Consider the following 24,481-nt stretch of genomic DNA (forward strand, 5'->3'; position numbering starts at 1 on the left):
ACTTATCTTTTGTTTATTTGTCTAGTGCCTGTCTCCCCCACCAGACTGTAATTCTATCCGGGCCAGGCTTTTTTTCTGGCCTGGTGTACAGTAAGTTGAATTCAGTTAATATAGTATTGGATATGTGGACGAATGAACTGCTACTTCTATCTTTTTAAGGCTGGTGATTTAAAAAAAATTTTTTTTAATGTTTATTTTTTTGAAGGAGAGACAGAGCGTAAGCGGGGGAGGGGCAGAGAGGGAGGGAGACACAGAATCCGAAGCAGGCTGCAGGCTCTGAGCTGTCAGCACAGAGCCCGACGCACAGCCCGAACTCATGAACCATGAGATCATGGCCTGAGCTGAAGTCGGCCGCTAAACTGACTGAGCCACTCAGGCGCCCCGAGGCTGGTGATTCTTAAGAAAGACAGAAGGGTTTCACTTGGAGTGACCAACCAAACACTAGAAATAGGAAGAAACAGCAGGGACATGTTAAGTTTGAAAAGAAATATTCAATACAGTAATCTAATTCCATGGCCAGAAAACACACACGCAGATACACCTGTTGTTTTGTAATAGAAGCTACAGAAAAGGGGGGAGGTGTCATAAAATCTGCTTGGCTGGTAGGGCACGGGTTCAAAAAAGGCTGAAGGGGCACCTGGGTGGCTCAGTTGGTTGAGCATCCGACACTTGATTTCGGCTCAGGTCACGATCTCACAGTTCTTGGGTTTGAGCCCCGTGTCAGGCTCTGCGCTGACAGCACAGAGGCCCCAGAAAAACAGACTTAAACTTTTTTTTTTTCATATTTTTAAGATTTAAAAAGCTCAGAAGACTTTTAAAATTAGCAACTAGTCTCTAAATGCTAAAGGGGATGTTTTATGCAAAATAATCTGAGTCCTGGTTTAGGAAGGAAGCAATTCTGGCAGGATAAAGAGAGCTAAAAGAAAACAAAATAGAATAAACACAGCATCGAACAAACACAAAAAAGGCTGAGAGGCAAGATTAACAGGTGTGGGGGACGCTTGGAGGTGACATGGACAGCTTGTTAGGGCCTGGGGAAGGAAGGAGAAAACACCCCAGTCGTCATTTGCCACTAATATCGGCTATCATGTCAAATTATCGTTTCTTTTTGCTTAAAAATATGGCTCTAAAAAGCTTCCAAAACTGCTATAAATAACCGTGAGGTTAGTGAAGTTATCAGAAGGTCTTTCTCAGAGGAGACAACTCACTCAGCTCTTTCTGAGAGTTTGCACGGCAGGGGCCCTGCTCCACAAGCCACGAGCCCTCTGGGCCTCTCTGTTCGGACGCTGTGCTGTGCCTTCAGCTCCAGTGGCGCCTGCTGGACTCCTGGGGGCTGCGCTGTCATGAGTACCTCAATGTCATCAGTTCGGGGAGGCCCTAAATGGGGTCTGTACCTCGGACGTGTGGCCGGCACACGGCCAGAGCTCAGGAAGCTCGCACGTGAGGTCCCTATCCATCTCGAAGCCGCTATGCTCACTCTGGGCAGTTTGCAAAGCCCTTGTTCTAGGTCGAGGGTCCCACCACTCACGCTCCCAAAAGCCTGAAGCTATTTCCTGAGACCCGCCCACGAACTGGTATTTCCTCTGTTTGCCAAAGCCCCCTAACGGGAAAATAGTACATCCACGGACTACAGAGACGGTTTAAATGAAACCTCACCAGACAGGACTCTTATCTTCAACAACAAGGAAAGGAATCCACTTAGCCTCTGAAAAGCCATTCATGTACACCTAAAATCTGTTTCTTAAAAAAAACCCATTCCTAAATTCACCGTCGGCATGCTTTTCAAACCTCCTTCTACATTTCCTAAATTCTCTAGAGCTACCATTTCCTAAGTATTGTGTGTCTGACCTAACACTCAGGAGAGATTTATACACATTATCTAGAACTCGCCTTATAAAGTGGCAGAGACCAGGGGCACCTGGGTCGCTCAGTCGGTTAAGCGTCTGACTTCAGCTCAGGTCATGATCTCACGGTTCAGGCTCTCTGCTGTCAGCATGGAGCCTGGAGTCTGCTTCGGCTTGGGTCTCCTACTCTCTGCCCCTCCTCTGCTCTCTCTCAAAAATAAACATTAAAAAAAAAAAAAAAAAAAAAGTGGCAGAGACCCAAGGCTCAGAGAGTTTAGGAAAGTGGCCAGGCACAGCACATGAATCTGGCTGTGTGTGACTGGAGGCCGGGCGCTCATCCTTGATGGTACCCTGCTCTCCTCCTGTGAACGACCCCACGTCCTCCCTGGCCAGAACCTTGGGCCGACTGTGTTCCCTCCTCACCTCTGCACCCCATCTGTGAAGGGTGTGCTCAAATGGAACCTCATCCAGAGCCTTCTCTAACCCCTCCCCTTTGCCCTGGGGCAACTGCTTCTACCTGTGACCTTCCACAAAGCTAAATGGCACTTAACATCTACGCTTCATTACAGCTCGATTTTCTCTTCTTTCTCAGGCTGGAAGGTCCCTCGGGGCAAGATTCATGCTGTCTTCATGTCTCTCAGTGCCTGGCCCATTCTGAACAGTCAATACAACTGTATGAAAATAATTCATGGCACAAGTTAGGAGGATGCTTTTTCATTGTCCTACGTGGACATTTGGTTTTTAGTAAAACAAGACATGTAGAGGTCTGCCATGCCGGAAGGCCAAATGCAAGCACAGCCTTGAAATTTCAAGTAAGAAAACAAGACCCAGAAGACAGCTTTAAAAATTGTCTTGACAATTTCTGAGAACGCTGTCTACAGAAGTATAAGGTACATGTTCTAAACATGCCATGCCAGACACAGTAAGTGCTAACAGCAGAAATTCTATCTACACAACTCTGGACAAGACAAATGCTTTTCACGGTATAGAGCTGAAAAGTTAACAGTTGTTACTTTCAAAAGTAGACAGGGGTGCCTGGCTGGCTCAGTTGGCGGAGCATGTGACTCTTAATCTTGGGGCTGTGAGTTCGAGTTCCACGTTGGGTATCACTACTTAAAAATGAATAAAATCTTAAAAAAAAAAAAGATGGAGACACATGTATTTATATCAAGAAGGACCCTGTGTGCGTAAGGAGGGCACTATTATCCTCACACTCAAATGGGGAAACAGAGGCACGGCAAGGTGCAGGGGAGTATGCGGGGAGGCCACGCAGTCAGCGACAGGGCTGGGCGGGACCCCGGCACAGCAGTACAAGTCAGCCATGATACTGCGCTACATACAACACGGCATTAGCTATTCTCCATCCTTCAATCTCCTTCCAGAACACCAATAAAAACAGGATAGTACCTGGATTCAAGGGCCTGAGGGTGGTTCTTTAACAATTACTCGTACATCTCCTTACGTAAGAAGCACAACAACAAAGATTCCCTCTGCTTCCCTTTTCACACCTGGCGGTCAGGTGACTTTAGTCAGCGAGCCTGTGCCAGTGGCCACTGCTGAGGGCAAAAAATCCCGGACACGCTCGTGGCCTGCAACGTGGCCAGTGGCAGGGGATAGACAGATGTGCCACGCTTTCAACAGGATCAGGGGAGACTGATAAAACAGGCCAAAAAATTTAAAAAATCCAACATGGATGAAGCATGACAGCCCGTGGAAAGGTTCAATATCGAGCCACTCAAATGGTTATCTTCCCATGAGATTAAAAAAAACACAAAAACCACCGAGGAAACTGTAATGTCATCAGTATATGAATAATGCTGCTACTAGGAAAATAATTCCTAGGCAAGCTGGCGTCACCGTGTAATGTGCTTTGATGACAACAGGCCACCTTCACGTCCTGAGGACACCTCCTCTCTGCCCTGATTATTGCTCCAGACCTCAAATGAAAAGTCGCAGGAATGTGGTCTAAGACACTCACACACCATGTTGGGGCCTAATGCCCCATGTGTTCTGTAGACCTTCAGCAAGTCAACCACACACGCCCGAGATATCTGATGTCATGTTAGACAGAGGCCTGTCCCCTCCTGACTCTGGCCACACATTTCTGGGACAGCTTTTCACTGATCCTGCTGTTTATTCGCTCAAAAGTACTGACTCAGCACACCTGCTCCGTGCCAGGGGCAAGGACAGCTCACTCGAAGCCCCTGTGTTGCAGCACAGCGACTGAAGACTTCCCTGGCCCTCCTCCTCCAACGCGGCACAGGCCACATCTCGCGGCCTTCTCTCCCTTCTTCGCTGTATTCCCAGGGCCCAGAACATGTGTTGAACCGAACGCATGCAGGACGATCAAAAGCATCCCGGTCCGACGGGCACCTGCTATGCGCTCGTCATTATGAACGTTATTTCGTGTCTCCAAGCAGTGAGCCAACGAGGCAGGCACCCAATCCTGTTTCTCACGTGAAGAATCTGGAGCCCAGCAAGATCAGCTAAATATTAAAAAGAGCCCAGGGCTGGGAGAGGATTACATGTTCGAGGAAGGGGCCCTGTCTCTTGGGTGGGCCAAGGGAAAGAGGCTTCTTGGACGAGGAGGAAGTGAGGTTTGCCCGCCAGGGGCTCACGGCTGCCCAGGCCCCCGCAGTGCGGCTCTACAGGCTGATGTGCCTTAGAGAGTGCGTGACTCTCGAGCTCTGCTCTGGGATTCGCGAGGGTGCTGAGTGTCCTCACCTGAGCTGACGGCAGAGGGGGCACCTGGCCCACCACTCTGACGTGAGCACCCAGGAGCGAGTGCCCACCGGGACCCTCGGCCTGCCAGCCCCATGCTCCGTGTTGTGCTGGCCGCCTGCTGGGTCCGTGCGTCAGTGCAATGGCACGAAGTCGTACAGGTGTTCACCCGACATTCACAGGGGCTACGGAATGCCGGGTTCTAGGGTCCCGACTCCGCGAGCAGACGGGAGAAAGCCGTGATTAACATCAGTGGTGCGTGTTTCTCAAACTTTGGAAAGTTAGTTCTTTTAAGTAATTCAAACAAGCCTCCTGAGGTCAGATGTAGCATTCACTGATCATTTACTTGACAAAGCCTCTCCTTGAGCACAAGGCACCTGCACTGTACCAGGTTCGCGTCAGAGCACCTGCTCACTTATGGGACTTGGGTGATGTCACCCTGGCTTCCTTCTCCCCAGAGGAGCCTTTTTGGAGCCGAGGAGCTGGGGTGGCTGTGGTGTGAGCAGCAGTGTCCTCGCGGGGCACTCACTCTGTGCCAGACGCTCGGCTAGATGCTTCCCATACCTCTCATTAACCTGCATAATGCCTCGCGTCAGCTCCGGTTTGTGTCCCTGTTACGTAAAAGATGTGGAACCATACGATGCAAGAAAACCGCGGTTCTACAGCTTAAAACCTCTTAGAAACAGAGTTAAATCCAACCAACCAACCAACCAACCAAGCACAAGCACGGCACCATGCTGCTCACCACGTCCTCTGTGCTCGAGAGAGGTCTGTGGTCACGGCCGGACAGTCCCAGGGGCGCCTCTCATGGGACTTCACAGCTTTGTCTTTTACCAAATGCTTTCCCTACACGCTGTCTCACTGGATTCTCAGGGCAAGTCCGCGAGAAATGCAAGGCAGTGACTGACGGCCTGCCTCAGTGTGGAAAAGAAGACACTAGAAGGTCTGGTTTGATGAGGCTTAAGGCCCATTTTTTACTTTCTATCCTCTAACAGCCACTGTGTGGATCTCAGATCAGCTCCTCACCCTTCCCAGGGCTCAGTTTTCTCAGCTGTACGATGGGCTGCAGACTGCGATCACCTTTCAGCTCCCTCCGGCTCTCAGAAATCCAGGTTCTAGGACATTAATTTTAGCTGAAAGATGAAAGACCTAACTTTGGCAAGCTGGAAGAATTTCCAGTCTTAATAGACCTAACCGTAAAGTGGGGGGCAGGTGTGGATCACGAGGTAGTGCCTTCTGCATAAATCAATTTTTGCAGCTTTGACTTAAACTTGCTGGGCTTCACAGGTCTGAAGAGGTTAGGCAGCAAAATGTGTCTGTCTAAGGCTTAAGAGTGGCGACTTTGGGGTTCTGAACTGCTGAGCCTTCCCACTCCAACTGCAGCCCTGCTCGAGCACAAGGAGACTTTGCTGGACGGCAACTGAGGTCACACTGCCTCGCGTTCTGATGAGGCAGCTGCAGATTCTGGAAAATATTCCTGCGCGGACTCAGAATAACTCTCTCTCCTCTTCCCCTCTGTACTCCTCTTATTAGCGGGGACTGGATCATGAGTGTCCACTAGGCCTCACCGGAAGCCTCCATCCACCAGAGCCCTAAATTCAGGGTGTGGAAATGGCCGCTGCCACAAGCAGAGACATCGACATCACTTCCGTGGAAAATGAGCAACCAAACGACAGATTCAAGACATCCTTGTTTTCATGCAAATGGTTCTACCAATTCAACAGAATGAACTGAAAAAAAAAAAAAAATGTAAGGGCCATAAAACAGAGGAGAATTCTCTCTGCACAGAGCGTCAGCTGACCCTCAACAATGTCTTCTAAGATCTCCATTCTAAACATGGTCACTTTTCCAAATGTGGGGGCCCATAAGCCAGGCTGGCTGCAGGGCACAGCTCCCCTGCGTAAAGTCCAGGGGAGCCCCTGCTGCCTGGCTCTCTCTGCATCCGACGTCCCACTATGAGCAGCCTGGAGGAACACTCAGGTTCCAGCAGAGAGGGATTTCTGCTCTCAGTGTTGGGAGTTCTGGGGCGGGGCCGTGAGGGAAGTGTAGCCGGTCCGGAGCTGACCATGGTGGCTACGGCCAAGTCTCCGAGCCCTTGTTTTACCAGCTGGATCACTTAACACATTTGGTCTTTGTCTTTCGGGCCTTTGGTAAAGAGCTAGATAGAATTTATTCCAGGCAGGAGACAGATGCTTGGCGTCAAGTCAGATAGTGTTATTTTGTGGGTTTCTGTGTCCCCCTTGAGATGAGATTACAGGAAGGGGTGAAGGGAGGTGAGGTGGTCTCTTGGCCCCCAGGACTCTGGTGTCCTCTCCTTTAGACTTTTTTCAAGATTCTCCATTACTTGGAGGTTCCCTCAACAGGTGCGGGCCCGTCCTATCTATCTAGATAGGTCAACACTACCTCATGGGTAACCACAATCAGGGATACGAACACGTTCGGAGTAATTTCTCTATTTTAGAATGGTCTGGAGGTTTTTCGTGGTCTTCTTTGGGTACAGAAATCTTAGGAGATTGCTACTCTGATGGGGAAATCTCATTACCCAGAGGTGGGCAGCAGCATAGTACTCTCACAGCGCAGAACAGATCCGCACTTGAGACGTCAGTGTGTCAATATGGATTCCGATGCCTTATGTATATGCCTTCTGGTACAACGTATGGAATGGCAAAAGAGACACTGACGGGTTAAACCACCGGCTCATGCATGCTGTTACTCTTACGTTATGATCACTAGTTATCGTTGATGAGTCCTGTTCATGCCAAAACCTTATTTTAACTTTTCTCCCTTATTTTATGATCTATGAGGCCATTTGGGGTCTAAGAACACAGCTCCCATTTATAACACTATTTCAATGGAGAATGAGCTCTGAAAAAATGCTGTTCTGAATAAAGCTCACATTTCTCAGAAAATAGCCCCAGTGTGATTCAAAGAGGCATGGCATTGTGTACAGAGAGGCCCTTTGGAACCTGTGTTAGCATGAGCTGAGCACACTGGGAGAATCCTGCCCTTGGATTTACTGGCTGAGACCAAACCCAAAGCTATACTCTAGCGCTCAATTTGTCCCCGGCTGGGGTGACCCTTTAATGTTGCCATTTCTGTGTCTCAGTGTGTCCTTGCACAGGTGGGAACGCACGGACATTCAGAGCAGAGCACTCTCTGTGGATTCAACGTACAGGACATGTGCTTTGTTGCTACGGAGCAGGGCAGTGGACCCTTAGCCCTCGGTGCTAGCCCGGTGGAGACATCTGACAACGCTCTCTCCGCAGCAACCCTCTTCTGGGTAAGATTCGTCCCAGGTAGGGTCTCGTGGAAGAACAATCCTCATCAGAAATCACAGGAGTGTGGGCTCAGGTCATATAGGACCCGGGCGAGAATCACAGATATCTGAGAACGGGAGGCCCATTACCCCACATCTCTGCACCACAGTCCCCTTGTCTGCCGGATGCCAGCAACCGTAGCACCCACCTCATTTTTGTGAGCACAGAACGAGATGGGCTTCGTAACTACCAACAAACATCTTCAGAAGAGAGACATCTTAGTGCAGAGAAAAGTAACTGTTCAGAGAAGAACTGCAATCCCACCCCACAGCAGACAGGAAAGGGCCCAGGTTTTGGTGCCAGGTGGGCCTTGGACTGAATCTCCACTCTACTACTTACCGGCTGTGTGACCTTGGGCAAGCCACTCTCCCTCTGCAAGCCTCAGTTTCCTCATCTATAAAACGGGCACAAGAGCACATACCCCACAGGACTGTTGCGAGACGAGTACAGCACAACACACGAGGCGTGCCCACAACACTATTTTACTGTTGGTGCTTATAGCAAATGGCAAGGTCCCTATTTCGAGCTGTCCTTGACGTCACGTTCCATATTCTGCCACACAGATGCACCCTGCGATTTTTACCTCGAGGCTGCACCAGCTTTGAGGATGGAGTCACAAAGCCCTTCTCAAAGTCCGTACCTTTCCCGGCGTTTCGCGGAGGCAGCGGGGGTGCCTCTGTGGTTGGTGACGTGGGCGAGTCTGTGCTTGCAGAGGGGAAGATCTGGTTGGTGAAGGCGCTGTAGGAGAGCCGCTGCTTGTCCCTCGGGGTGCTGAACCCCGGCAGTGACAGCTTGTCCTGGGGGGAGATGCTGGAGGAGTGGCAGAAGCTCTGAGGCCTCGGCGAGCGCTCTTTCTTGATGGGGCTCGGCTGTGGAGGACAGAACAGCGCAGTGGGCAAGGACTCACCGAGCACGACACTCCAGGCTCCGCTGTGCCTGGTGCACAGGTGCACAGGTTCCTGTGCCTCTCTGTGTGCTCCGAGGTCAGCCGCCACCCAGCAACAAGAGAAGGATGCAGACCTCGCACCCCTGATTCCCCGCTCACCATTAGCAGGGTCACATCAGGGAGGCACTGGTTAGCGACCGCAAGCGTTCAGAAGCCTAAGGTCACAGTCGGACGCAACCTTTAATGAACAGATGCCTGCCTGTGCAGGTTACTTTTGCCAGCACGGCACTGCTTCCCACCTGAGTGTTGTCTCTACACCGTGTTCCCTCCCCGGTCAACCCTCTCAAGTCGAAGTCCTCCGTGCTTGCCTCCCTGTTCATTTTACGTCCCCTCAGAAAGCAGCCTCCACGCCGTGGCCCGGAGTGACGCCTGATATTGACGATTCAGACCTGTGGGTCCAAGCCCGGCCTCTCCGATTCAAAACTGTCTTCGGTCGCCTATAAGGGTGTCCCCTGTGTTTGCACTCCTGGTGACAGCAGTGGCATCCATGCAACTTCCCAAGGCAGAAGCCTCAAGGTTACCCAGAGCCACCAGGACCCGGGTGGAGAGCTCAGAAGTGCCCTATGCCGGGTGCAGGCGCCCACCAGCCCCCAAGGACACAGGCCTCCTGAAGAGCCCTCGAGTCCACGTTGCAGCTGCTTTCAGCTCCAGCCTATTTCCCACACCGCGGCCAGGGCCGGTGGGGAAGCTGGCTCCTCTGACAGGTAATCTCTGTGGATAAGGCCCAAAGGCCAAATGTGGCCCGTGATGTGCTTCCTGACCTGGGCCACGCGACCCCTCTCCCCCCAAACCTACTCCAAGGCACCTTACACACTGGGCTTCCGACCCTCCCCCAGACTTCCAGCTCTACCAGGACCCCTTGGCCTTTGCACATGCTGCTCTCCCTCCCTGGAAAGATGTGTTCCTCCCCACTTCTTTGCTTGGCAAGCTCCTCCCTACTCTCAGAAACCCATCTCCAGTGCTTCTTCCTTGGTAGGGTCTTCACCGCTTGCCAAGCTGAGGCGGTTGCTATGTCCTCTGAACACATCTCAGGGATTTCCCCCAAGCTCTCATTGTAACGGTCATCCGTTACAATTTATCTCTCCTCAAAGTGAAGAATGTCTTTAGGACACCTTTGTATGACCACTCCTTAAATGCTGCCCAGGAAAGAGGAAACGCTCAATACAGAGCTGATGAAAGCTGCATGAACGAACCTTCAGAGGCAGCTAGGATCTCGGAGAGTCAGAACCGGGTGTAGTCCCGAGACGGTGTGTACAAGCTTGGAGACCTTAGGCGGCAAAATCTCCGGGTCAGTTCTCCCTTCTGTAGAATGGGGGCCATAACAATGCTGTAGTGGGCTTTTGGTAACAACGACGTGAGGTAGCACAGGCAATGTGCTTCCCACGGCCTAGTTCATGCTTAAGTCCTCAATACGTAACACCTTTTTATGTACTAATTAGCTGTTTTGATGGCTAATTTTATGTGTCCACTTGGCTGGGCTATGGTACCCAGGTGTCTGGTTGAACACCAGTCTAGATGCTGCAGCGAAGGGATTTTCTTTAGATGAGATTAACATTTAAATTACAGTTTGAGTAAAAGGGACTACCCTCCATAATGTGGTGGGCCTCATCCAGTAAGTAGAAGGGCTATTGGGAAGAGATGGGGACATCTGCCCTTAAGACCACACCATCGAATCCTGCTGGGATCTCCGGCCTGCCGGCCTGCCCGCCTGCCCTATACATTGTGAACTAGCCGGCTCCCACAATCATGTGAGTCAATTCCTAAAAATAAATTCCATTCTCTCTCCCTCTCCCTTCAACCACATCCTACTGGGCCTGGTTTTTGAGGAGTCCTGACTGACACAGTTGTGGCACCCAGCAAGGATCGGAAAGTAAGCAAAGACGCTGGCCTCAGGTCACAAGACCAGACAGTCTCGGGAAGGGGTCTCGCCCGTGTGATGCAGAAAACCTGGGAGCGGCAGCAGGGATCCGGGTGGCATTGCTGGCACTCACTTTGTCATCCAGGTCGTCGTCACTCTCATCCATCTCCTCCTGACGCAGGTTCCACTCATATTCCACGTGGACGTGTGGGTTGAACTTCCCAGATTTAGCCTGGGACAGCTGAAAGTAACAGCAGGTGTAACCACGGGAACGTAAAGGTTAAACATCCCGTTGTGACGTGACCAGGGAGCAAATCCCACCTTATTCCTGTCTTCAAATTAATCACCAGTCGCTGCTTAAACGGGCAAAACTCTGACTTTACAGGCTGGGCTACTGTGGGACGGCCTAAGAGGAGTTGCCAAGGATTATAGGCAGAGCCTTTCTTATTTTGATAACGGAACTTCTCTCTGAAATTAAAAGCTTTCTCAAATATTATAATGAGCCTCACGAGCGCAAATTCCTGGCTGGAAGGCAACATCAGAGTTAGTGAAGTGTGAGGCAGGCCTTTCATGTCAGACATCCTGGTTCAATCGTGGCCCACTTTTCTTATCTGTAAAATGGGGGCAGGGAGAGCTATAGTCTCCTCCAAGGTTTCTCACGAGAATACAAACACAGAGCGGCTGGCCTGGAGTCCACACGTGGCAGAAAGCACGGGGATGGAACTTACCCTTCCTGTGTCGTCCTTCCCCGTGGGCAAGAGAATCACCCTACGTTAAGGCCCAGGGGAAGGAGCAAAAACCACCGGGATCAGAAAGGGTGGGGCCTGTGGGGCAAGCCATGCATTTCACCTTTTGAAAACCATTATACGCTGAACTTTACTTGCCCAATTTTTGGAATTCTTTGGCTGCTGAGGAATTCTTTACTACTGAGCTGCGGACAACACCTAACGGGTCTGGCATATAAAAAGCGGGACCTCAAGCCACAAGCCTGTCTGGTAACAATACCTCTCAAATGCCTTTTAGCTCCTGGGTCCCTAACTGCACTGAAAAGACAGACGGGGGTGACATATTTATCATTTGACCGCTTTTTGAAATGTAGCCATAGTGCGCGTCTGAATGTCTTCAGCCAATGTTCACAAAGACGATCTATTTCGTCCCCAGGCTCTGAGAATGACACTTCCAGGCGGCTGCTGTCTGATGGACACCGCCCCCCCCCGCCCCCGCCCCCCACCCCCAACCCCTCCCCCAGCCCCCAGCTCCGTTCGGCTTACCAGATCTTCACACTGGGTGGCTTTCAACCTCTTTGCTATGTCCAGGGCAGTCTCCCCAGCCTGGTTCACTGAAACGGGGGGCAAAGGCACGTGCATAATTACCTAAGGTGTATCTTGAAGAGGCCACAGACAATAATCAAATTACAAGGTAACACGCGAGTCTCGGTTTAGCCGGCCGAACGCTGTGACTGGTTACGGAGACGCTTGGTCACACTCTTACCGACACTCACGGTGGGCTTGCTCCTCAGAAGAAGCTTCAAACACTCGGGTTTACCATACATACTGCAGTAGTGTAGAGCCGTGTTGCCCAGGGCTGTCTGCTTATCCAGGTTCCCACTGAAAAATGAAGTATTATCGGGAAAAAGTCTAATTTCAAATATAATTTAAATGCGACATAAATAATAGCATTTGAAGCCACAGATTAACCACTTCTCTCGGTGCTAACAACCAAGTCAAGTTGGACACCTACTCGTAAGCCCAGGAAACACTACGATGTCGCTACCATCACGCCCACATGTCTAAGCCACATGGCAGGAACAGCCAGCGTGTCTTCAGTGCCTCCTGTGGGACAGGTGCTGCCTCTCAGCTTTTCCGAACCTTCCTTCACTAACTCTCCACGACCACCCAGCGGGGCGGGCCATCACCACCTTGGTTTCACAGATGAAAACGCTGGGGCACAGACAGGATGAAGAGCTTGCTCTCAAGACTGTCGAGGCACGGGGGTGACAAGCAGGGATCTGAAAAAAGGCAGTCTGTCCCGGAGCCAAGGCTCTTAAAGACTACACCGTCCTACATTTGAGGAAGAGGTGTGGGCGTTTACATACACAACGGGGCTCGTGTCCAGGCACCATTCTTCATATGTGAGTTCAAATCCCCTTGCTATTTTGACCACTCGCCTCTGGACGAGCTCAGTTCCTCCTCGTATCCTGTGGCTTACAGAACCACCCACTAAAGACTACAGCAAGTCCAAACTGCCTGTGTCCAATATTATACTCCCATGAGCATGTCCCAAATGTGAATTAGCTATTGAGTCAGATACACACGTGGTAGCATTTAAAAAAACATTTTTTTTTTTTACATTTATTTATTTTTGAGAGACAGAGTGAGATGGTGTGCAAGTTGGGGAGGGGCAGAGAGAGAAGGAGACACAGAATCCAAAGCAGGCTCCGGGCTCTGAGCAAGCTGTCTGCACAGAGCCCGACATGGGGATCAAACCCACGAACTGTGAGATCATAACCTGAGCTGAAGTTGGATGCTCAACTGACTGAGCCACCCAGGCACCCCTGTAGCACTTTTTTTTAAATGTTTATTTATTGAGAGAGAGAGAGAGAGAGCGAGCGAATGAGTGGGGGAAGGGCAGAAGTAGAGAGAGAATTCTAAGCAGGCCCCGTGCTGTCAACGCAGAGCCTAACATGGGGCTTGGTCCCATGAACAGTGAGATCATGACCTGAGCCGAGATGAAGAGTTGGATACTTAACCAATTCAGCCAAACAGGTGCCCCCCCACACTGTAGTTTTTTAATGAACTTATGAACAACGAAAACTCACAGATCCTGTTGACCTGTGTTGTTAAGTCTTCCCTCTTTCAACCTTTCCTCATGCAGCAGGTTTTGGACAGAGACAGGATTTTACATCTTTCTAGGCCAAGGGTTGGCAAACTATAGCCTACTGTTGGCCATATCTGGCCCTCCATTTGTTTTTATAAATAAAGCTTTATTGGGACATGGCCATGCTCACTCATTTACATATGGTCTATGACTGTTCTCACACTAGGGAGAGTTGAATAGCTGCGACAGAGACCTCATGGCCTGCAAAGCCTTTACTGAATGCTTGTCCATATCTGGTCTGGGCCACTGAGAAGACTGGTTGGTGTGAACGATAAGGCATATTCAGGGAAAACAGAAAGCATACCAGTTTTGCACAAGGAAGTCAACCAAATGGAGAGAGGTCTGGTCTGCAGTTCGGACTGCAAGATGTAGGGCCGTCTCCCCAAGCTCCTGAAAAGGACACGATGAGTGTAAGTAAGGTGATCGCATGTCCTACTTTGCCTACAGCAGCTTTGTTCACATCAGTCACCCTGAAGTAATTATTAATAGCGCCCCTTCCACTCTCAAATTGTCCTGGCTTAGACATGGTCACTCGATGTATCAGAATCTCACTCTGCAGGGTTATAATAAAAGGAGTTAGCTTTTAAAGTCATTTTCTACCTTCCCTTTCATCTTACGATTTTAGTGGAGCCTTACCTGTCCGTGTTCCAGCAGTGGTTCCATTAGCTCTACCCCCTCTGCATAGACTTGAATTAGTGCAAGTAAATCCCGAGATTTGATGGCCTCGAGCAATTCATTCAGTTTAGCTGATGAAGACGAACAGGCCTTCCTTGAAAACCTATGATCTACATACTTTGCAGTGATATATTCTTTCCGTACAGTCCTAAAGTAGAGCAAAGCAACATATAAACACTTTTTATTTTCTACGAGCTAAGAAAACTACATTTTTCTGAAAAACAGTTCTCTTTAAGTGAAATATACTCCCCAATACTCCTTTTTAGCATTTAAACCAACCAGGTTTCAGACCAACTTATCCCATTATCCCATCACAGAATGAAGAAACTGATATATAGTTACTAGTGTTTGTGCAGGCAATCTATAGTTACAAAATTCATGGGCACGAAGATCACAGTGGAGTTTTTTCCACCTCGACAACAGCTAGAGAAATCTGCTCTGTACTACTTAAAATCAGATACACCTAAGTGTACAAAGAAAACAGAAATTTTAAAAGAACAATTCTAAAAGACCAGTGAAGTTTCCAGAGCTTCAATGAAAAAATCGTACTCTTCTGACACAACTCCTTATGTGAACAGTTAAGAACACGGAGGCTCACTAAGGCCGTCCTTACGGTCACCCCCAGGCCAAGCACTGAGTGCCAGAATAAAGACCAATAAAGATGGCTTGTCTTTCCTGCAGGTGCAGTTGTGAACAGGAGACTGTCAGGGGTAACACACCCGAAGTCTGACTGGGCATGTGCATTTCCTTCTTGAGGACTCATCCTTTCTCCGCTTTTAAGGTCTGTCCCAAGCTCTGGGACTGAGCCCACCTCCCAGCTGCAGGGCTATCTGACCTAAGTGGCCCCATTTGCAGAAAGGGCGAATGGAAGTCTGCTCAGAGTAAAGGAGGGGAGAATCAGGCGAGCCAGCTAGGGTCCAGAGGATACTGTTTGACATCCTGGAACCAACCATACCTGAACTCACCCTGTGACTTTCCTAGTTACATGAGCCACTTAATAAAAAAAGCAGTAGATGGATTTTGGGTTCAAATCCTATTTCTATAGCACATCAGTCGCACGACCTGGGGGCAAACTACTAAATCTTCAAGAGCTTTGCTTTTTTTTCACCTGAAAACGGGGAGAATAACTCATTGGCGTCTTTTGAATGAAAGAATGCACAGCACCTACAAGACGCTTTCTTCTTTCTGAGAGAGCTCCAACTCCCCGGACTTAAGAGTTCTTGCTCACAAAAAGCCTCTCCGTGTGTGGAGCCTGCTACCGCCCCATCTCACAGCCACAGCCATCACTGTTTAAAAGCGAGGTGGTGCCTCTTCCTTTCATTCTGGGTCGGCAGTGAAGGGCCGAGCTGGCTGACGGCAGACTTTGGTAGATTCTGCTTGGTAACCAAGATCTGACTTTCGTGGGTGTTCTTTACCCTCAGGTCAAAGTCCTTTCAAGATAAGATGGCTGTGGGGCGCCTGGGTGGCTCAGTCGGTTAAGCGTCCGACTTTGGCTCAGGTCATGATCTTGCGGTTTGTGAGTTCAAGCCCTGGGTCAGGATCTGCGCTGACAACTCAGAGCCTGGAGCCTACTTCGGATTCTGTGTCTCCCTCTCTCTCTGCCCCTCCCCCACTCATGCTCTGTCTCTCAAAAATAAATACGTGTTAATGTTTCCACAACAGGCCATGATTTGGAATGAACTGTCGACGTGAAGACACTTTCTCCACAGAGCGGCTGCAACTACCTAGGGGAAGGGGCCAGGGAACATAATCTGTGCACTCCAGCACTCCAGAAATGCACTCACTCCACAATACTTTTCTGTGCTCTGACCTTTCCTCATAATGGGATTTCCTCTGGGGGAAAAAATACTATAACCTTTAAGACGATTCTTGGGAGGGCAGAAGAACAATTACAGAATAGTAAAGAACTCAGTCTATTAGAAGTACTTACATATCACTTGAAGGGGTGGGTTTTGGTGAGGGGCTGGGTAAATTTGCTTCCATAATATCATTAAAACTATTGTTTCCTACATTCTTGGCCAGCTGTAACATACAAAACACAATACAGTCACTCTTTATACTAGCTTAAAAGTTTCCTATTATTACTTTTGAGATTTCTAAATATGTATCTTTTCCCTCACTGACTCAGAATACTAAACCATCCATCCATCTGGTCAGCAAATACTCAATGAGCACCTACTATGTGCAAGGTATGGAACTTTAGGGCACTGAAAATAAAGAGATGGATAAACCATGTTCCTTTCTGCAAGAGCCAAAAGACTAGAAGGGTCATTAATAAGAAAACCAGTAATTTTTACAAATACAACATGATAAATGCTAGAATAGAATAGGATATGGTCCTACACACACACACACACACACACACACACTGAGATTGGACAGCAGGTTCCACATACGAATCTAGGTTAAATGACAGCAATAGTTTTTCAAGCTCCATCACACCGCAATTTTAGGCTGAGCAGATTTATTCTTACTGGACAGAGAAGGATGTGGGATTCTCCTTTACATTTGGGGTACACATCAGGATGCTGCAGGAAGCATTTTGCTTCTGGGCTCAAGACCCTTCCAGGAGAATTTGTCCTGAAGGTCTTTTGGTCATTTGGATAATTCGGGGAACAACATATAGCTTAAGAAACACTCATGCTATCAGGTCTCTGGGGGGAAAATCTTGGGCTTATCACCTGGCAAGTATTTCAGACTTGGACTCTCCCTGTTTCTAGTTGTCAACTGGTTTAACTACCTTAAGTCAAGGCGGAAGTGACACCACCTCCACACTAAAGAAGAATGTGTCAAGTATTAGATCGGGGCCTTTCTTCTCTAATCCTGAAGTGAGTCAGGAAGCTGAGCATTAGCATGATACTTCCTCAATCAGGGGCTCACACAACACAGATGTACCACCATTGCTTAGCGGATGCTCAGAAAGCAAATGCTGCTGGCTGGGTGGCTAAGTGCCTTGACTTCTGGGTACTTTTCTCCAGACAAGGCTAGTGATAAGCTAGGCTTTCAGATTTTTGAGCCCCAGGCTCACTCAGGTTCTGCCCAAGAGCGTTCTGTACGAAGGGCCCTGGTTTGCTTCAAGCACCTTTACCCTTAGTAAAAAGACTCCCTCACAGTGCAGCCGTGTTCAAATCATGCAAGACAGGGCTTCTGACCAGAAGGCATTATGGGAGACCCCAAGCGGGCCTCCCTTCCTTTACTTGGTGTACTTACTGCAGGGACCGGCAGAGCCTGGACCCAATGAGGGCTCCTGATCTGGGTGACTCGTGACGGGAAGGACAGATTCATTCCACGTAATGAAGCTCAGCACCGTCCCTTCGCACCCTATTTCTCCTCACTAGCTGAACAAGTTCGGGGTTAAGGAGCGATGGGCTTTATGGCTGTAGCTAACAGGCCACTCTCACTTCATGGGGACTTACACAAGCTTATAAGCAGTAAAAACAGAAAGACTCTTTAGTCTTTATTTTTATTCACACAGGCCACTGGGTAAAGTGATCATGTGAGTTTCACACCTAATTCCCTTTACTGCTCTTCTAGTGAGTGAATCATATAAAAACTAATTCTGAAAGAAGGCAGCTTTGAAAAAAGCCCATCCCAGAAAAAAAGAGTCAGTTTAGTTGAAGTAATTATAGAAATGCATGATTCACCAGTTCTTCAAAAAGGAAACAGAAACAGTCAACGTTACATACCACAAGATTTACATTTTAAATATCCACGCAAATTCACTAAATGCAGGAATTGGAATTCTCTGTACTCGGCAGAAACAAAAAAAACCTCCAAAGCCACGTATTAAATATATTTACAGCAATATATATTTCCAGGCACAGGTCACTACTTACCAAGAGTTCAGAAGTTCCTAATTTGTCTAGTTCCAAAGACTGAATGCGGGAAATATGAACCCCCATTTCCCTATGGATGCCGGAACATTCTATACAGGTCAAAATGCCCAAGTTTGTTGAAAGCCAGGTGGGTTCTGTGTGGAAAGAAAATTTTGAAGACAATGAAACAAACATGATACCTACTTTTAGTGTGCCAACTACAAAGGAAGCTAGAGTAAGAGCAGTGAAACTTGTGAAGAGTTAAAAGGGAAAGATTTAAAGGCAAGAAATGGATGCTTGTGGTTTAGCCTAGGGGCTAACACGAAGCTTACCAGCCTGTCAGAGAGCAAATCGGCTAAGAGACATTCTAAAGAATTTTCTTTCAACCCTAAATTGAAAACAAAATTAAGTTCTTTATTCTCGTGAAAATGTGAGGAAGCCTTGTCCTGTGAGGCACACGAAACATCCTGGTGAGAGGCACTCCCGCACCACCCCGCGTCATCGTCGCCAGTGACGGACGCGGTTCCACAGGTGTGGTTAACCTCCCAGTTACGACCCATCCTCCTGGTAAGAAGACGACCGTAAATACTGAACGTCAGAGGCTGCTTTCACAGACCTCAGCTGTTCCTATGATCCCCAAGGGCCCCACAACAGGGGGAATACGGATTTCCATGTTACTAAAACTTACAGGGTTCGTGCTCTGTGGTGAGCTTCCTTCTGAGTGGTCAGTACCCGGGTACTTATGACTCCTCTGCCGTATCCTCGCACACACAGCATGAGTCACTATCACACATGCACATGAACACAGCAGAAACTGGGAGACTGGCCTCTGAGGTGCTCATGGCGTGTTGTGTAGAGAAGGCCATTTTCATATGGAAAACAATGAGAAAGCGTATCATACGTGTTTGCAACCATGTTCTGATCCCTACTAGATGGGCGAGCCTGGGAGGTAGGTCACTAAACTTCTTGGAGTCCCCTCGTGTTCCCATCTGTAAGACGGTGATGATGCTAGTATGTTGCTCACAGAGCAGCTGTGAGCATTCAGCAAGAGAATATAAGCTAAAACACAACCAGCAGAGTCCTTACCACAATGTAAGCACTGAAGTCATGCCAGCTACCGTCAATACCTACAGAATATAAATGGCCCTTGAAAACGGAAGTTTGGAGGAAGGTGACACCCATGTGACACAGAGGTTGGGGAGGTTTCCCGGAGCGCAGAAAGGAAGGAAAGAAAGGTATAATGTGTCGGACGATTTCATTAAGTCCTCATAACAACTGAGGTTTACTGTCCCATCTTGGGACGAGGAAACTGAAGATCAGAACAGTAAAGGCACTCGGCATGAGGATGTCCACACTGTTAAGTGGCAGGCTGGTGATTCAAAACCAGGATGATGGACTCCATGTCCGGTGCTCTCTCCATAGTTCCACAGTGCTCATTTAACCAGTAGCATTTGGGCAGGTGACCATTTGGGGAGAGCAGGTGGGAGTTTTCCAGGCTAAGCAAATGGCATGCATCAAAGCGGCTCAGAATTGGGACCGTTTAAGTTGGAAATACATGGTGGGCGTGTGTCTGTGCCCATAAGGAGACAAGGACTTAAATAACGAGCTTATTTTTATTCTACAGGGGGAGAAAGACTGTGTAACAAGCCGGCTCAAGTTTGGGGGCAAATACCTGACGAGCCACAATCGCAGCAGACGTCATTCCCGGGGAGCCGCTGGACGTCCTCAATGATGGCTTTCGTCAGGTCTTCCAGGCTGTTCTCTCCCGTGCTCTGCTCTCCACGGAAGGCCATGGTCAGGGCCTCTTCTTTGCTATTTGTCAATACGGAGATCCATCTGTTGTCGAAAGAAAGAGGAAGGAGACTTAAGAGCGTGGCCGCTGTCTCCTCCTTCCACTGGAAAAAATTTATTTCCGTCAAGAGCTTCCAAAAGAGAATCCGCCCACCCCCCACAGCAATACAGTGAGGAAAAATGAAAGAAATTAAACCCAAAGGGAAGAGAAAGTTAAGAGAATGCAAAGCAACATGCTGGAGAAACCGAGAGACACGAGAGGAGTGGATGAAATGTAAGATCAACACAACGGAGGGCTTGCACGGACGACACGGTACGTGCGTTTCCATCTGGACAGAATGAAGAGGGCCCTGTGTGGGGCCAACCCAATGCGAGGATGAGAAAGAACTGGTGACAAGTGGACACGAGGCAAGAAAGAGTTTTGCAAAAGGCACCTGTGCTCTGGAAGTCCACTGTCGGGGAGGAAACTTAGAAGTGAAAACGAAGGGCTATTTCATTAGCGAGAGAGAAAGAGAGAGAGAGTGTGTGTGCATGAGCAGGGGAGGGGCAGAGACATGGACACACAATCTGAGGCAGGCTCCAGGCTCTGGGCTGTCAGCACAGAGCCCGACACAGGGCTCGAACCCACGAACGGTGAGATCACGACCTGAGCCGAAGTTGGACGCTTAACCGACTGAGACACCCAGGTGCTCCCCCAAGGGTTCATTATTAAAGCACGAAATAGCCACAGAGTGCAACAGTTAATCAGGTATTAAATTTAAAAATTTCAACTAACTTTTTAAAATTGATTTTTTTTAATGTTTATTATTTATTTTTGAGACAGAGAAGGAAAGCATGAGCTGGGAAGGACAGACAGAGGGGGACAGAGGATGTGAAGCAGGCTCTGCGCTGACAGCAGAGAGCCCAACTCAGAGTTCAAATCCACAAACTGTGAGATCATGACCTAAGCCTAAGTCAGATGCTCGACCGATTGAGAGACCCAGGCACCCCTGAAATTAATTGATTTTTATTTTATTTTTTTAGAGAGCGAGCAAAAGTGGGGGAGAGGGGCAGAGACAGAGAGAGAGAGAGAGAGAGAGAGAGAGAGACAGAATCCCAGGCAGGCTCCACACTCAGCACGGAAACTGCTGTGGAGCTCAATCCCATGACCCCGGGATCATGACCTGAGCTGAAATCAAGAGTTGGACACTCAACCGACTGAGCCGCCTAGGTGCCCCCAATACCTTTTAAATTAAAGGATATTTTCTCTATCGTTTAGTTTCAAGTTAAAGACTAGAAATTGTTTTCTGAAAAACAATTCAAAACACTGGGCTCAACAACGTGTTAATCAGCGGCACTGGGTGACTGGAGTTTGCACCGTGTCTGCAGAATCTGTTTTGCTTTCCTTAAGCGTCGTGATGTTCCGGTTATCTGAAATGCCAGTATCTACCGTGTGCCGAGGACTGAGGATTTCTGAGATGTAATCCTCCAGCAAACCTCTGCGTTGAGGGTGACAATATCTTAGAGATGAGGACGCAGAAGCCCAGAGAGGTTTAGGGGCTCACGAGGTCCTCCAGCGGAGACATGCCTGCTGACTCCCCTCCTTCCCAGGGTTCCTTCATCATGCCACGTGTGCCTCCTCACTCAAGAGATCAGGACAAGTAAAGAAACAGAGGAGGTGGTAGTGACAAGTAGAAAATACGTATTTTAAGAGCAATGCATTTTCTGGAAGGATAATTCAAATTTGGTGGAACAGACTATGTCTCAAAGGGTCAAGAACCAAAGCAGCTATTTCCGACAATTAAAAAAATAAACTTTTTAAATTATTGTAAAGTAACAGGCATACCAAAAAGTGCAAGACAGAAAATAATGCACAGTTGTGTTCTAAGACTCTAAAGTTGCTTTGAGTTTACAGGATTAATAATGTTGGCGCTGTACCAGAAGCTTTACACATTTTATCTGGAGTCTCAAAGCCTCTGAGCAAGGTCTGTGATCCCCGTCTTTACTGACAAGAAGACTGAGGTGGGTCACACCCGTGAGAATGGCTAAAATGAACAACTCAGGCAACAACAGATGCTAGCGAGGATGTGGAGAAACAGGAACCCTTTTGCACTGCTGGTGGGAACGCAAACCAGGGCAGCCACTCTGGAAAACAGTGTGGAGGTTCCTCAAAAAATTAAAAAGAGAACTACCCTACGACCCAGCAATGGCACTACTAGGTATTTACCCAAAGGATACAAAAACGCTGATTTGAAGGGCACGCCCATCCCGATGTTTACAACAGCGCTGTCAACAGTAGCCAAAGTATGGAAAGAGCCCAAATATCCATCGACTGATGAATGGATGAGGAAGATGTGGTGTATATATACATACAAGGGGATGTTACTCGGCGACTTAAAAGAATGAAATCTTGCCATTTGCAGCAATGTGGAGGGAACCAGGGTGTTTTATGCTAAATGAAATAAGTCAATCAGAGAAATTCAGATATCATAGGATTTCACTCATATGTGGAATTTGAGAAACTCAACAGATGAACACAGGGAAAGGGAAGGCAAAATAAGATGAAAACAGAGAGGGGGGGAAAACCAGAAGAGACTGTTAAATATAGGGAACAAACTGAGGGCTGCTGGAGGGGAGGTGGGGGGGATGGGCTAGATGGGTGATGGGCATTACGGAGGGCGCTTGTTGGGATAAGCTCTGGGTTTCCTATGTAGGAGATGAATCACTGTGTTCTACTCCTGAAGCCAAGACTACACTGTCTGTTAACTAACTTGAATTTAAACAAACAAACAAACAATAAACAATCTTTGTAAAAAAAAGAAAGAAAGAAAGAAGACTGAGGGGCTGATCAGGCTCAAGGTGAAATGGCCACTAGGGGGCGAAGGCTGGACCAGAAGTCCTCAGCCTGACTTGAAACAGAGGGGGAGCTGCTTTCTCTGTTGCCCACCTCCTCCCTCGGTGAGAATGCAGCTCTACGTTTAATTTCCCCAGACACTTTCCATGAGAAAGAAACTCGAGGGTGCAGCCAAACTGTTTCTATGCAGCTTGCAGGTAAATGAGGACCCAAGCCCGGGGGTGTATGCTCCCTCCGCCGTTACCTCCCTCGTCACTCAAAGCAAAGCCCCCTTCTGCCACCTCCAGCCCCAGGGAAGGCCAAGTGCAGCACCTGCCTGATGGGCTCAGCAAGCCTTTCACTGAAGGGCGTTCGGTCTCACGGGTAAGAAGCCTATACACCTCTTTGCCCAAACTGGGGACTGAATTCTCTGGAAGTCACAGAAAAAATACGATAGTAATGGCTTGGGTTTGAGGACAAAGAAGCAGCAGATGCGTTCCCTGCCTCACATAAATCTCCCAATTGGGGGTTTGGAGAAGGGAAAAAAGGAGGAAAGAGTGAAACATGAGAAGGGGAAGTAATATTCCAAGGTGGTTTTGGAATTCTGGCTAGGAAATTCTTAATGGCACACGTGTCAGGAGTGCCCATACATGTGACCGCCTGCTGTACCTTTTCCAGCAGGAACCAGGGACACCCGTCGCAGCCAGCGATGCTCACCTGCTCGCACCACCTTTCACTGCTACCTTCCATCAGGGGCCTTAACCAGGCACCTACTGTTGGTCCCGTGTCTTAATAAAGGAGGGGGATGAAGTTCCCAGAAGTAAACCAAGCGATGCCACCCAAGTCAAGGCAAACGTGATGGTCTGGATTCCTTGACGCTCTCACCTTTGAGTGACCCATAACCCGTGACCTCTCATCACACAGTGTGGTGAAATGGAAACTGCACGGGCCAGCAGGGCCAGCATTGCAATCACATATCTACCATTTTGTTTTGAGCCCTTAAACAAGTCACTTAACCTCACTTGATTTGTTAAATCATCTGCAAAACGGGCATAATTAAGCCAACCTTGTGACTGAAAAGATGAGCGATACCGTAGGCGAGCCCCCGCTCGCCCACAGTGAGGACCTATACTGCGGGCAAGGAGACACCCGCGGTAGGCCGAAGGACTCCCTTCCCCAACTTGCGCAGAAGACCCCTGGGCTACTGGGACTGTGACCATGGGTGCGCTGCCTTTCAGTGCCCTCGTTTTCAAAGGAGGGAGAGCAGTGTCTGCCTCCCGGGGCTGTGAGGAGTAACAGAGCCCGACACGCACGACGTGCAGGGCGATCTCGATAAATACGACCTCCGTGAGTCTGAGGGTGGAAGGCCTCCCTCCCGGCCTCTCCTGGTGTTACTTCTCGTCTAGCCGCTCTCAGCTAGCCAACCCCATGATCAGCCACATCCCTTGCTTCCTTTCTATTCCTTCCCATCGCTTCCAGGCCAGGGGAGCGTGCATCTGGAGCGCAGAGTATCTATAACCCTCTGGCACCGTCATGAGCCGTTCACACAGCTTTCCTCCTAGGAGGACACTGTCTCGGAGCCACACTCCCAAGAACCCAAGGGGGTGCGTGCTCCCATGTGTGCCACAGCACACCGGCCTTCTCTTCCAGCAGAGGTCTTGTTTCTTCAGGGCAGGGGGCTCTGCCTAACTGAGCGCTATGTTCTCTGTGCTTTACACAGTTTTTGGCCTGGGGCTGGCATTCAGTGAATCTTCAGATGAATGAACGGGATAAAGACTTTTCTCCTCTTCCTTAATCTCTCCTATCTTCTCTCTCAGTGCCCGCC

General features: G+C 48.9%; 1 protein-coding gene across 2 annotated transcripts in view; it reads right to left on the reverse strand.

Moving 5' to 3' along the window:
• The window catches only part of ASAP1 (ArfGAP with SH3 domain, ankyrin repeat and PH domain 1), a 346,825-nt gene that overhangs the window by 25,912 nt on the left and 296,432 nt on the right, over window positions 1–24,481 (reverse strand). For both annotated transcript variants that reach the window (XM_053896107.1, XM_053896106.1), the window contains exons 16-24: window positions 19,726–19,889; window positions 18,075–18,208; window positions 16,169–16,260; window positions 14,200–14,386; window positions 13,868–13,953; window positions 12,178–12,293; window positions 11,958–12,025; window positions 10,820–10,927; window positions 8,523–8,751 (exon numbers count right to left, since the gene is read on the reverse strand). In XM_053896107.1, the coding sequence (XP_053752082.1) occupies window positions 8,523–8,751; window positions 10,820–10,927; window positions 11,958–12,025; window positions 12,178–12,293; window positions 13,868–13,953; window positions 14,200–14,386; window positions 16,169–16,260; window positions 18,075–18,208; window positions 19,726–19,889 (1,184 nt within the window). The remainder of the gene's footprint in view (window positions 1–8,522; window positions 8,752–10,819; window positions 10,928–11,957; window positions 12,026–12,177; window positions 12,294–13,867; window positions 13,954–14,199; window positions 14,387–16,168; window positions 16,261–18,074; window positions 18,209–19,725; window positions 19,890–24,481) is intronic.

This window comes from Panthera pardus, unplaced genomic scaffold, assembly GCF_024362965.1.
Source record: "Panthera pardus isolate Hobbes unplaced genomic scaffold, ASM2436296v1 HiC_scaffold_7, whole genome shotgun sequence".
NCBI classification, from domain to species: domain Eukaryota; kingdom Metazoa; phylum Chordata; class Mammalia; order Carnivora; family Felidae; genus Panthera; species Panthera pardus.